Source organism: Panicum virgatum, chromosome 2K (assembly GCF_016808335.1).
Source record: "Panicum virgatum strain AP13 chromosome 2K, P.virgatum_v5, whole genome shotgun sequence".
Lineage (NCBI taxonomy): Eukaryota > Viridiplantae > Streptophyta > Magnoliopsida > Poales > Poaceae > Panicum > Panicum virgatum.
Genome location: NC_053137.1, coordinates 46,840,036 through 46,852,658, shown reverse-complemented (window position 1 = coordinate 46,852,658; position 12,623 = coordinate 46,840,036). Strand labels below are relative to the sequence as shown.

The window sequence follows — 12,623 nt, the reverse complement described above, 5'->3', positions numbered from 1 at the left end:
ATAGGGTGCCATCAAAATCCGTAGATATGACACCATATGAGATATGGACTGGCAAGACTCCCAGTTTGTCTTTTCTAAAGATTTGGGGTTGTGAAGCATATGTCAAACGACTCCAGTCTGACAACCTTGCACCCTTATTGGATAAGTGCATATTCGTGGGATACCCAAAGGAGACCTTAGGGTATTACTTCTACAATCGATCTGAGGGCAAAGTGTTTGTCGCTCGGAACGGAGTTTTCCTAGAGAAAGAGTTTCTCAAAGGAGAGAAAAGTAGAAGAACAGTGCAACTCGAAGAAGTTCGAGATGAGCCAATAGGACAAGACTCTACAAGTGACTCTAATATAGCTGAACAAGTTGAGATGCCTATGGCAATAGAAGCACCTCCGCAACCACGAAGGTCAGCAAGGCTCCGCGCAGTACGGGAATTATTATTGTTAGACAATGATGAGCCTGCGACATATGCAGAGGCGATGGCAGACCCTGACTCCGAGAGATGGCAAGATGCCATGAAATCCGAAATAGAATCCATGAAGGAAAATCAAGTTTGGAACTTGATAGACCCGCCTGATGGTGTGAGAACCATAGAGTGCAAATGGATCTATAAGAAGAAGAAAGATATGGATGGAAATATTCACATCTATAAAGCTCGACTTGTCGCAAAAGGTTTTCGACAAGTTCAAGGAGTTGACTACGACAAGACTTTCTCGCCCGTAGCGATGCTTAAATCTGTTCGGATTATTCTAGCTATTGCTGCATATTTCGATTACGAAATATGGCAGATGGATGTCAAAACAGCTTTCCTCAATGGAAATCTGACCGAGGACGTGTATATGATGCAGCCCGAGGGTTTTGTCGATCCGACCAATGCTGGAAAGATATGCAAGCTTCAAAAATCCATTTATTGATTAAAGCAAGCATCTCGGAGTTGGAATATTCATTTTGATGAAGTAGTCCAAGGGTTTGGCTTCATTAAAAATGAAGAAGAAGCTTGTGTTTACAAGAAAGAAAGTGGGAGCTCTGTTGCATTTCTAATCTTGTATGTAGATGACATACTGCTGATTGGAAATAATATTCCTATGCTTGAGTCCGTAAAGGCTTCACTGAAAAATAGTTTTTCGATGACGGATTTAGGAGAAGCAGCATACATACTGGGCATCAAGATATATAGAGATAGATCAAGGAGGCTTATAGGATTAAGCCAATATACTAACATTGATAAAGTGTTGAAGCGGTTCAACATGGAAGAGGCAAAGAAAGGGTTCTTGCCTATGTCACATGGCGTACATCTTAGCAAGACTCAGTGTCCTACGATGACTGATGAGCGAGAGCGCATGAGCAAAGTTCCATATGCCTCAGCAATCGGATCTATCATGTATGCAATGATAAGTACACGCCCAGATGTTTCTTATGCTCTAAGTGTTACGAGCAGATACCAGTCTGATCCGGGTGAGAGTCACTGGACAACTGTGAAGAACATTCTTAAGTACTTAAGAAGAACTAAGAATGTATTTTTGGTCTATGGAGGTGAGGAAGAGCTCGTTGTAACGGGTTACACCGACGCTAGCTTCCAAACTGACAAAGATGATTCAAAGTCCCAATCAGGTTACGTGTTCACAATAAATGGTGGTGCTGTTAGCTGGAAGAGTTCCAAGCAGGAGACTGTGGCTGATTCTACGACAGAGGCCGAGTACATCGCAGCTTCGGAAGCTGCGAAGGAAGGTGTTTGGATAAGGAAGTTCCTTATTGAGCTTGGTGTGTTCCCTAATGCCTCTAGCCCGCTGGATCTCTACTGTGACAACAGTGGAGCCATTGCGCAAGCCAAGGAGCCAAGGAATCACCAGAAGAGTAAACACGTTATGTGGCGATTTCATCTCATTCGAGAGTTCATCGATCGGGGTGAGATCAAGATATGCAAAATACACACAGACCTGAACATTTCAGATCCGTTGACAAAACCCCTTCCACAGCCCAAGCATGAGAGGCACACAAGAGCAATGGGTATTAGATACATTCTGGATTGACTCTAGTGCAAGTGTGAGACTGTTGGAAATATGCCCTAGAGGCAATCATATTTCCTTATATTCATGGTTAATAAAGTGTTCCTTGAATATTCATGGATGACAACTTGTATTGATTAATGCTTATGTGAAGTATTTGTGAAACTCTATACTTGTATGAATATTCTAAAATGTTCCTAGTCGGAGTTCATGTGAGGACGCACATGAATATTAGACTAGCACATGTATTAGTTGATTGACTATGTTTCACAAGTCATGCACATGTGGATGTTAAACTAATAATGTGGGCTCATGTGAGACATGAGACTGAACTGACCCAAACGAGATGATGACTTCTCATTACACAATATGTACGCTGTGTCCTAAGACCTGAGATTGTCGTATGTACTCAAGATGTGAACCGACTTACTTAGGATCCATCAAACGCTGCACCGTAACAGGGTAGTCATAAAGGTGGCTTTCAGATCTGTCAAGAAGCATGCTATGAGACATAGTCGGTCAAGATGGAATTTGCCCCTCTCTACAAGAGAGAGATATCTCTGGGCCCCTCGAGTGATTCGAATCAGGAAATGCATGGCCATGCTGAGGTTAAGAGTTAACCAAGTATTCCGAATCACAGGATCGAGAAAGAGTGGTCGGCTTTAAACTAGACCAAATATCGTGAGGCAAAGGGAACATCATGTATATGATATTGTGGCGGCTCGTCTGATATGATCTTTGTGTGCGTATAGGAGTTGACATGTCTTGCTAGAGGCCACTGTCTACTATTGGACCGAGTAAGAGTACTCGGGTCATGTCTATTCACATATGAGCCCATAGGGTCACAAACTTAAGGAAAAGAAACCTGATAAGGATGAGATCCGAATTAGACTGGGCTTATGTGCACTAATGGGCCTTTTCGGCCAAAAAGGGGGGCGCCCAAGGCAGCCCACCTAAGGGGCTATATAAACAGAGGGAAGGAGGGCACCTAAACACTAGACCTTCTACTATTCATGAACAGTAGCAGACGTGAACAGTAGCTGCCCGCTCCTTCGCGCCCAAGCCCTAGGTCGCCTTCGCGGATCTAGCAATCCGGATCGCGATGCCTCTTCCCGTACGTGTGGATACCTTGAAGGTGCCGCATCTGCTGCACAAGGACGAGCCGCACGTGAGGAGGTTCTCGCAACTGCACTGCCGGCTTCCATCTGTTCGACTACATCGACGCACGACAGAAGTTCCGCATCCGCGCGTCTAGTGGTAATCCTGTGATCTATAACTGCAGTAATCCTGATTTATGCGGTAGAAAATTTTTTGTTTTTGCTACCCCATATTCCTACACAGACCGGTCTGACCGCTCGCTCTGACCGGTCAGACCGGTCGGGCTGGAGTGGACGTTTTCAAACCGGTCAGACCGGTTTCACCGACCAGTCAGACCGGTTGCTCCCAGACAGCCCGCAAACAAAGCTTCAAATATTGAATCTCAAGCAAACGAAGTCCAAATCCAACGAAACTTGGACTATACCTTCACATTTGTCCCGTGAACATATCCCCAAGAGATCTCTCCCAAAAAATTAAAGGATCTTGAGAATTCGAGGGAAGATCAAAATGGATTGGGGTTTTTTTAATAACGTAAAAACTCCAATTCGTGAGAACTCGCGATTCCAGAGGGTTTGGCACTAGGCTAGATGAATTAGAATCGTCATAAAGAGTTCATCAAAACACGAATTCAAAGGATTGTCTCCTCCAAACACAAAACACACCAAAAGAGGAGAATTCAAACCCAAAACGCAAGGGAGGAAGGGGAGGACGAGAACTCAGCACACAAAGGTGAATCTCAAACGAATTTCATTCATAAATCTCAGAGGAATTCACCTATACAAGGCTAGAGCCTACCACACCATCATCCACCCTCTAGATTTGAGAGATTAGCTATAATCTAACCCTCCTTTGCGTTGGAGACCTTGGCCCTAACCTAGAGCACAGGGAAGGGGAAGGAGAAAACAGAAAAGGACTCAAGAGACTCGACCCCCACGACCAGGTGAGGGGGGACTTAAATACGCCTGGCTGTGGCCAAACCGGTCAGACCGGTTCAAGGGACCGGTCAGACCGGTCGGGTCTGCAGCAACCATGTACACGATCTCAATCGACGGCGGAGTTTCTTTCTTCGACTCGAAGTCTTCACTGCGATGCCGCCACGTCAATGAAGATCCGGTCCGCGGTTTTGGAGGGTCCACGAAACCCGGGTAGGTGGCCGGTTTTGAGAAAACCGCTAAAACTTCACGCGCGGGAAGATTCCCGCCTCCACGCCGTGGCCCTAGACGCTGTTCCCGCCTCGGCCTTCTGACGGCCCTAGACACCGCCCGACGCCCGTCACCTCCTCGCCCGCAGCGAGGCCCTAGACGCCGTCGACGCCCGTAGCCTCCGTCAGTCCCGAGACCGACGCCCGTGCCTCCACGACTTGGTGTCTTCAACCGCCGTCCGCCTCCTTGGTTTTGTGGCGCAAACCAAGAAACCCGTCTTCCGTCGTCGCTTGCGCCCTCGATCCAGGAGTGGACGCCACAGCTACCGCCCGGCATGAGCTCCGGTCCCGGCTGTCTTTCACCGCCGTCCACCGCATGGTCTATCGGCCACAACACCTCCACGGCAACTCTCCGTCGACATTTGACGCCCGTGTACCTGCAATCCAAAGACCAATCGCACGATCACACTGCACGATTGACAATTCACTCATCACAAAAATGATAGAGTACTCAACATTCCTCACGCAATGCCTAAGCCGCTTGGCCATCTGCGCAAGTTCATGGGCTACCCTATTCTGCTCTCTGCCTCTTAAGCAAAACCTGACATTAGGTTGAGGTGGAGCGTTTCATGCCTGCCTGCAGAATGTACTTTATCACCGAGGCGCAGTCTGACTCTAGGACTGCTTCCGAACGGATCCAGTCCTCCGCCAACGGCCCTGTTTGGTTCACTAGTATTAGTTGTATTAAAAATTTTTGACTGTTAATTACTAGTATTAAATATAAATAGTTTGCAAAACTAACTCTACAACTTTGTACGGCTTCACGAGAAAAATCTAATGAGGTATTTGACCGCGTGATTAGAGAATGGTTACTGTAGCATCACTGCAGCGAACCATTGATTAATTATCGTTATTAGATTAGTCGCAAAAAGTTACACTCATCTCTGAAAAGTTTTTATAAATAGATTTTATTTAGTACTCCATCCATGCGAGATTCTTTTTTAAAAGAACGTGCGTGATAGTAACTAGCACAGTCCAAACAAGACCAACGTCAGGCCTTCCCTGCATGCCCAAGCTTCCACCTGTTCCGCCGAGCTTGCCGATGAGATATACTTCCATCCTGTAAGCATCACCTTGCCGTTGTGGTCACAGATGACCACACCAATGCCTGCCTCACCCGAGGACTTTGTGAACGCCCCATCGACATTGATTTTCACGAACCTCCTGCGACGGCCGCCAGGGCCTCATCCTCTCCGTGGGCTTCTTCTTCCCGCGCTCGCCCATATGCCCTACACTTCTCTTCCCCTTCGGGTCTTGCTCACCCTTCTTGATGGGCACTAATGTCTCCCAATAATTACAGAGGAACTCCACCGATCCAAAACACAAAACACAAGGAGTAAGCGAGCAGCAACTTCATCCTCGAGAGAGTCCAGAAGGATAGGAGAAGGAGCCATTCCGGTCCTGAATGAGTTAGCGTAGTCTAACTCGGTAACCTCCAATCCTGTGCCAAAGCCTTTCGAAGGGCGCCAGCATGATCGCAAGAAACAAGTGCATGGAAATTCGTCTCATCTTCTCTCCCACGTAGCTCTCAGGTGGCTCCACATGTTAACCTCCTCTTCTTCTAGGCTGTGTTTAGTTTGCGAAAAAGTTTAGATTTTTGTATTGTACCATATTTTGTTGTTATTTAACAATTAATGTCCAATCATTGACTAATTAGACTTAAAAAATTCATTTTATATGAAACAATTATATTGTGTAATTAGTTATTTTTTAACTGTATTTAACGCTCCATGTATGTATCTAAAGATTCGATGTGACAGATAGTGTAGAAATTTTTTTGGGAACTAAACATAGCCTTATTGCTTTGGGTGGCCACACCCGCATTACTACTTTCCATGCGAAAATACATACTTACTTAGTAACTTTACAGGGCACTGGCAGACTCCGGAGCTTCTTCCAGGCTGGCCTATTTTCTATAGGAGGAATAAAAGTGACAAGTGTGCGGGTGCAGCCGTGCAGGCAATGAAGCACATCTGCTACTGCAGCGTCCTTGAGGCTCATGCATCTCGAGATGGAATTGGAAACCTCTGCAAAAAAGTTTTTTTACAATTTCACGGTATAATTCAAACACTCACAATATATACACACTTACCTATATAAATATATATACGTAAATTCTACTCCTATAAACCCTGCAAAAGCTTTTGTGGGACGAAGAAATGAAAATTCCATTTTCATTCCCTCCGAAACACACACAAAAACACCCAGTGCTTGTACCTCCTTCTGGAGTGGGCCATCTATGTTGGGCTCCTATTGCCAATTCTGATTTATGTACTCTTATATCAAGAATCATTTCTCACTAATTTTTTAATGAAGTTTTTTATGAGGCATATATACATTCGCGATATCGGGCAAGAAGGAGTGTTAGCAACTCCAAGAGACTCACTATATCTTTCCTTATTGCTAGGAATAAAGATTTTGATAGAAAAATATCCTCCAACAGCTTCTCTAAGTGGATATCCAAGTGTAGCCATCCTCCATTCCTTATTTCTAACTATCCAAAGATAGATAACGGAAATAGAAGTAGCTTTCTAGAGTGCACTTAGATATAGAAAAACTGTTGGAGAGTGGAAACATGTAGAAAACAAATTTTATGCAAAAGACTCTCTAATTGATAAATTAGAGGGTGAAATTTAGATAGACTCTTGGAGATCCAGAATCCAAAAGGAAAGAAGGATAAGAAATTCTAATACTATTTCATTTGGTGTTGAGCTCTTATACAAATCATTGGCATTAAATTTTTTTAAAAAAAAAAACTATTGATACTCATGTCTTTTATTTTATTATGTGTTTATTACGAGAGACGTGAGAGGAAGGGGATTGAGACGCAAGGAGCCTCACCGGTCACTAGGCGCTTGACGCGTGCTGTAGACTTTTCCTCGCTTCCTCGGAAGACGCGTCTCGTGTAGACTGTAGCGGGAGAGACTGGACTTTGACCTGCACGGTCGTTGCCACAGATCTAGCGCGTCGTCTTGTTTTGCGCTCACCAGTCACGACTCACACTAGCCCATCACCACGGATCTGTCGCTGGCCGAGAGGCAGAGCCTGCCAAGAAGAGGGAGAAGAGGAAGGGGAAAGCGAGGCGGCCTGGGACTGGGGGCGAGCCGTCCGACGACGGCAGCGGCAACAGAGGGGAAAAGAAGGCGAGTGCAGTGACCGGCTAGCCACCGAGGGTTCTTGAGCAGGCAGTCACTGATCGCCTTTCTCCTCCGGTGGCCAACCCTCAGTCTGAGTCGTCCAGACGGAAATCAAGGTGGATTTCTTTTATTAACCAAATTAGATTAGAGCGTTAAGACTAAAGTAAGCATGCAGCTCCGCGCACTCAAAGTTTCCACTGTTTTTTTTTTGTGTGTTAGTAACTAGTAGTGTTATAATTCATCCTGTTATCTAGGTTGTCCAGTAAGTTGTATTTGAACTTTGTTAATTTGCTCAACATGTATGTAAATTGTAAACACATTCGAGAGCTATGGAACTGATGATGAGCTTCATCCATCTCAAGAACAACGTGCTAGGAGGTCAAAGGTGTGGGAACACCTCGAGCAAAATTTCGTGATGGTTGGTGCTGTTCTTAAGGCAGTGTGCAAGTATGTGGATAGAAATTAGGCACAAAATCGGGTACAAGTAGTCTTAGATATATCTGGATCTAGCCAAACATGCTGATGTCGACTGTAGGATTAAATTCAACTAATCCAGTCAAGGATCTTGGCTTCACCATTTCAGTAAAATCAAATTCTCACTAAAAAATAAAATAAAATAAAATGGAGCCTTCTAGGCAGCCCTTTCCTCTTATTCTGGCATTTCATCAGCACTAGCACCTAAGATTGAGCATACTGAACCATCTTGATTAGCTCTCAAAGTATTGCCGTCAGCATCAGCAGGTTGCATTGTAATGCCTTAATCAATTATCAACATCATAGCCCATGGTGGTGGCTGTTCGAGTGTTTGTGTTCTTCCTCTTCACCTTTTCTCCTTCCCATACCTCTGACTCCTTTAACAAATTAGACTTCCACCAAAGCTTTGCTTTCTGCCATCTTGTACAGCTAGTCAGCTAGGTGAGACGAAGATTCCGTTTCTGTATCACCCAGCCAGGGCACAAGCTCACCGGGGTCATGTCTATCAAAGGACGGGGTCATTAAGCACTATTAACAAGTATAAACAGTGTTTCCATTGCATTTTATAAATTTTGTTGGGGTCGGCGGACCCTGTGAGAAGCTGTGGCTCCGCTCCTGATCACCCCCCCTCTGCAGAGGTGATAGTACTAATAATAATACATCTTGAGGTAGCGCCGCAGGCTGCAGCGCCATGCTTTGTTAGTTTTTTGCTTGGATACATTTCCATAATTTTCATCTTGGTTTTGGTTTTGGAAAAGTTAATAGAAAATACTAAGATGAAATCTCAAAAGTTAAAATTTAAAAATGTGATTAGGTTGGATGTTATCTTTATCTGAGATGACTTGCTTATGTTTTTTTATCAAGTAGTGAGTGCAATCTCAGGCATACAGTGAGGCAAATGGTGCTTGTCTATTTTCTTTACTCAGACATTACTTCAGGTCATCCTGCCTCATACTTTACAGGTGTCTGATCAGTTTTTCAAACAAATGTAGGCTTCTCTCGGGCATATGCATGAGGGCAGCAACCAAACAGACAAGTGCCTTGCTGGGCTGTCATACAAGAGCTGGGAAGCCAGTCACTCTTGTGCTATCTGATAGTTGACATAAAGGCAGCGTGTGTGCTATACCTCGAGCCAGATAGGCGATGGCACCAAAGGTGATTCACTATGCAAGCAACTTGTAGTTTTGTTCTATGTTTTTGTAGCAAAAGTCCCTTACAAACAGCACCCTTAATATTGTTGCGGGTGTTTATTGTCTGAGGTTCTGGCGCAATATTTAGGTGCACATAGAATGATGTTTTTATGTATGTGTATATGCTTACTGGTAGTAGTCAAAATTCCATTTATTTGTATTTACTGTCGCTGTAGTCCCATATTAATTTTATGGGAGAGTTGAGCCAACTTAAATAGTGCAGGAGCCCTTCACCTCTTGGGTTAGCTCTGGGGTGCAAAAGGACTCCCTTCTGGTTTTGGCCAACTAGTGGAACCTCATTCATAATATCTAGGTCTGCTAGACACTAAGAGTGCTGAGGAACACCAATATGTTCATATGTGATGCAGGAGGTTTGAAATAGTCCCTACGGGGGATAGTTGAACCAACTTAAATATGTAACTTTGAGGATGAAAACCAAAAGCTCCCTTCTCGTTTAGACCAAAATCTGCAACCATAACCGTTAGCTCTTTTTTTTTCAATCGTGCTGGGAAGCTAATGTTAAACTAAGAATCAAGTGTTTCTTATTGTACGTCTTCCTGCAGGTCAGAGTAAGCAATGTGTGGCACCGCCCTCTCCTCCTAATAAAGAAGAATACTACAGGAGAGCCATTAAATGAGACTGCGGTGGTGCGCATCAAAGCGCCACTAGAGGCTATCGAACGGACTGCCATCTATGTTGTCGTGGTCATCGATGTCAGCCACAGCACGGCTTATGATCTGGCACTGCCAACGAACAAGCCATCGAGGTTGGATCTGCTGACAAAAGCAATGAAGTTCATCATAAGACAGCTTCATGACGGTGACTGTCTTGCTATTGTGTTCAATGACAATCTTGTCATTGATAACATTGAAATCTCTGATGACACTCGGGTAGATGCTGAAAACAGAGTGCATGACCTCTTGTGGAACAAGGATGACATAGCATTCAGACCCGCCTTACAGGAAGCCATAAAGGTATGTGTACTTTAGACTACTCCCAATTGGCTGCATCATGCACATTAATTAATTTGTCACATAGGACAAGGGATAGTGAGAGGAGATATGGAAACTGTATCCTCATGGCAATACAGCTTGGGCATGAAGTCCAAGCGCTGAAAAATCACATAATGCACAGGTGGAGTTGTTTCCTCCATAAATGTTCTAGATGCATTATCATAGACACAACACATGTAATAATTATTTGCCTTAGAGACCTAATAAGAAACAACACACCAAGATACTAAGCATTAGGCAATTGTATTGTTCGTATGTTTATATGACATGGCAGCTCTAGAGAAAACGACATGAAACAATGGATATATTATTAGAAGGTACTAGTAAGAAACAACACACCTAGTAGAAGGTACATATTAATAGACTCAAAAGAACCTAGCATAGCAAGACAACAATTGGTGGCATCAAAACCAAACCAAAGTCAATTTCTCACGTACTACAAGTTGCACATCGGTAATTTGGCTCCATTATTGGTTCCAATTTAAAAATGAAGCAAATCAATTGATTTGCCCTGAGAGCACATGAAACTTGAAGGGAAGTAGATCAAAGGATGGAGAGACTTTACAAACAAGAATCATACATAGATAAATTAATTGGATCTTTATGGAAATTTCAGTAGAGGATGACTGCTCTGATATACACTGTTAGCATCATGGGTAGTTGGTGGGAAGGATATAGTGTGTATTAAAGGATATCTCACATGTTGTGGATGGTAGGAATGTATGTAGTTATAACAAGCCCAAAACCTTAGTAAAACGCCAGACAAATCATAGAGAATTTCTTGGATGGGTGGGTGGATACAACATTATATGTTCCTAATGTAATCCTATGCTTGCGACTTGGTGAACACTATCAGCTTCCATGGCTGATGTGTAAGCTCCTTCTACTTAATAGTGAAAGATATTTACACATTTGAATTACTTTCAATGATTACAGATTTTGGATGCTCGAGTGGATAAGACAAGTTTAGGCTTCATAATTCTCCTGTCAGATGGCCTAGACAACAGCAAGTTCAAGTGGAATAACACAAGCCCCGCTCCAAATGACCCTGTCCGTGATGACATCAAAAAGTACCCAGTCCACACCTTTGGTCTGTGTAAGGCTCACGACCCAAAGGCATTGTGCTTCATTGCCAAAGAATCCAAAGCAACCTACTCATCAATCACTGAGAATCTCAACAGTAAGATTATTGAAGCTCTTGCTGTCTGTCTTGGTGGGCTCCTGAACATCGTTGCCGTTGATACAGTCATCACGATTACTGCCAATCAATCTGACACATGGCAGCCAAAGATAAAGAAAATCAACTCTGGAGGCTACAATAGCAGCATCTCAAGGGATGAAACTTCTTGCAACATCACCATTGGTATCCTTTATGCTGGTGAGGTGAAGGACTTGATCGTTGAGTTTGAGTTAAATGTTCCTTCGTTGGATAGTGGAGGTTACAAATATGCACCACTTACTGCAAGTGGTGACTACAAGGGTATTCCTGGCGGACAGCCCATTGACATTCGCAGCCGTGAGATGGAATTTTCGGTTTATGCGCGCCGGTGCACGCCCAATAACGAAATGCCTTTGGTTCAATTTCCCATGATCCTGCAGCACAAGGTCCGGACCAGTGTTCTGAATATGCTGGGCACATTCAAGAAGGAATTCCATGCCCTGCAGGCAAAGGCCGAGGGTGATGACGTGAAGAACTTGGCGGGGAACGAACTGCGTGAAATGTGGAAGGACTTCAAGAAATCCAAAAGGTCCTGGAAAGACGCACAGGAGTCCGGCCTTGACCTGGAGGGCATTGAGAACGACATCGAAGCCATGGTGAAAAGCCTGAAGCAGGGCCAAGGAGTGGGCTGCGTGTACTCTTGGGTGTTGAGCTACATGATGCAACGCGCCGCCACCACAGGCTTGCCTGCGGCCGCGTTTCTCACGCCCAAGATGAAGAAGATGGCGGAGAGGGCGCAGGAGGAATCAGCACAGGCTGCATCATCTTCTGCAGCGAGCAACACGCAGCCATGGGAGCGTGTCAAGGACCTGCAGGTGCTGCTGTACAAGCTATTGGAAGATGTGTCGAAGATGGGCCGTGGAGAGAGGGACAGCTTCCTTCACTCCCTGGCCAGCGTCATGTCCCCCTAAATATGCCAGGTACTCGCATGTCTAGTGTATACGGACGTACGCCCTGCCAACATGCTTGGAGTATTTGAATTAATCTCTGATGCAGGGCGTGGGGAACCTGGAGAGGGCAACGCTGGGGCTCATGAGGCAGAGACTCCGACGGGCACACGCGGAAGACTCGCAAAATCTTCTTCCCTTCCCTGAGATCTCTTTGGAAGGTGACTAATATTTTGTTTTACTAGGTCTACAGGCGAAACAAATTCTCTATGTGCCTCAATCTTCATCATATGAAATATTTGTAACCATAAGATCGCAATTTTTTGCTTCTTTTAAGGCTATATACTTTGCTACATTTGTTCTCCCTTTCAATTTGTTCTAGACCTCTAAACAATCTTTCCATTTTC

The 12,623-nt window shown here is 44.5% G+C and overlaps 1 protein-coding gene across 1 annotated transcript; it reads left to right on the top strand.

The window, feature by feature from the left end:
• The first annotated feature begins 7,192 nt into the window (after positions 1–7,192).
• LOC120680127 lies at positions 7,193–12,623 on the top strand. Its single transcript, XM_039961752.1, has 5 exons — positions 7,193–7,549; positions 8,900–9,062; positions 9,661–10,071; positions 11,047–12,249; positions 12,326–12,623. The coding sequence occupies exons 2-4, from the start codon at positions 9,051–9,053 to the stop codon at positions 12,238–12,240; spliced, it is 1,617 nt and encodes a 538-aa protein (XP_039817686.1). The 5' UTR covers positions 7,193–7,549; positions 8,900–9,050; the 3' UTR covers positions 12,241–12,249; positions 12,326–12,623.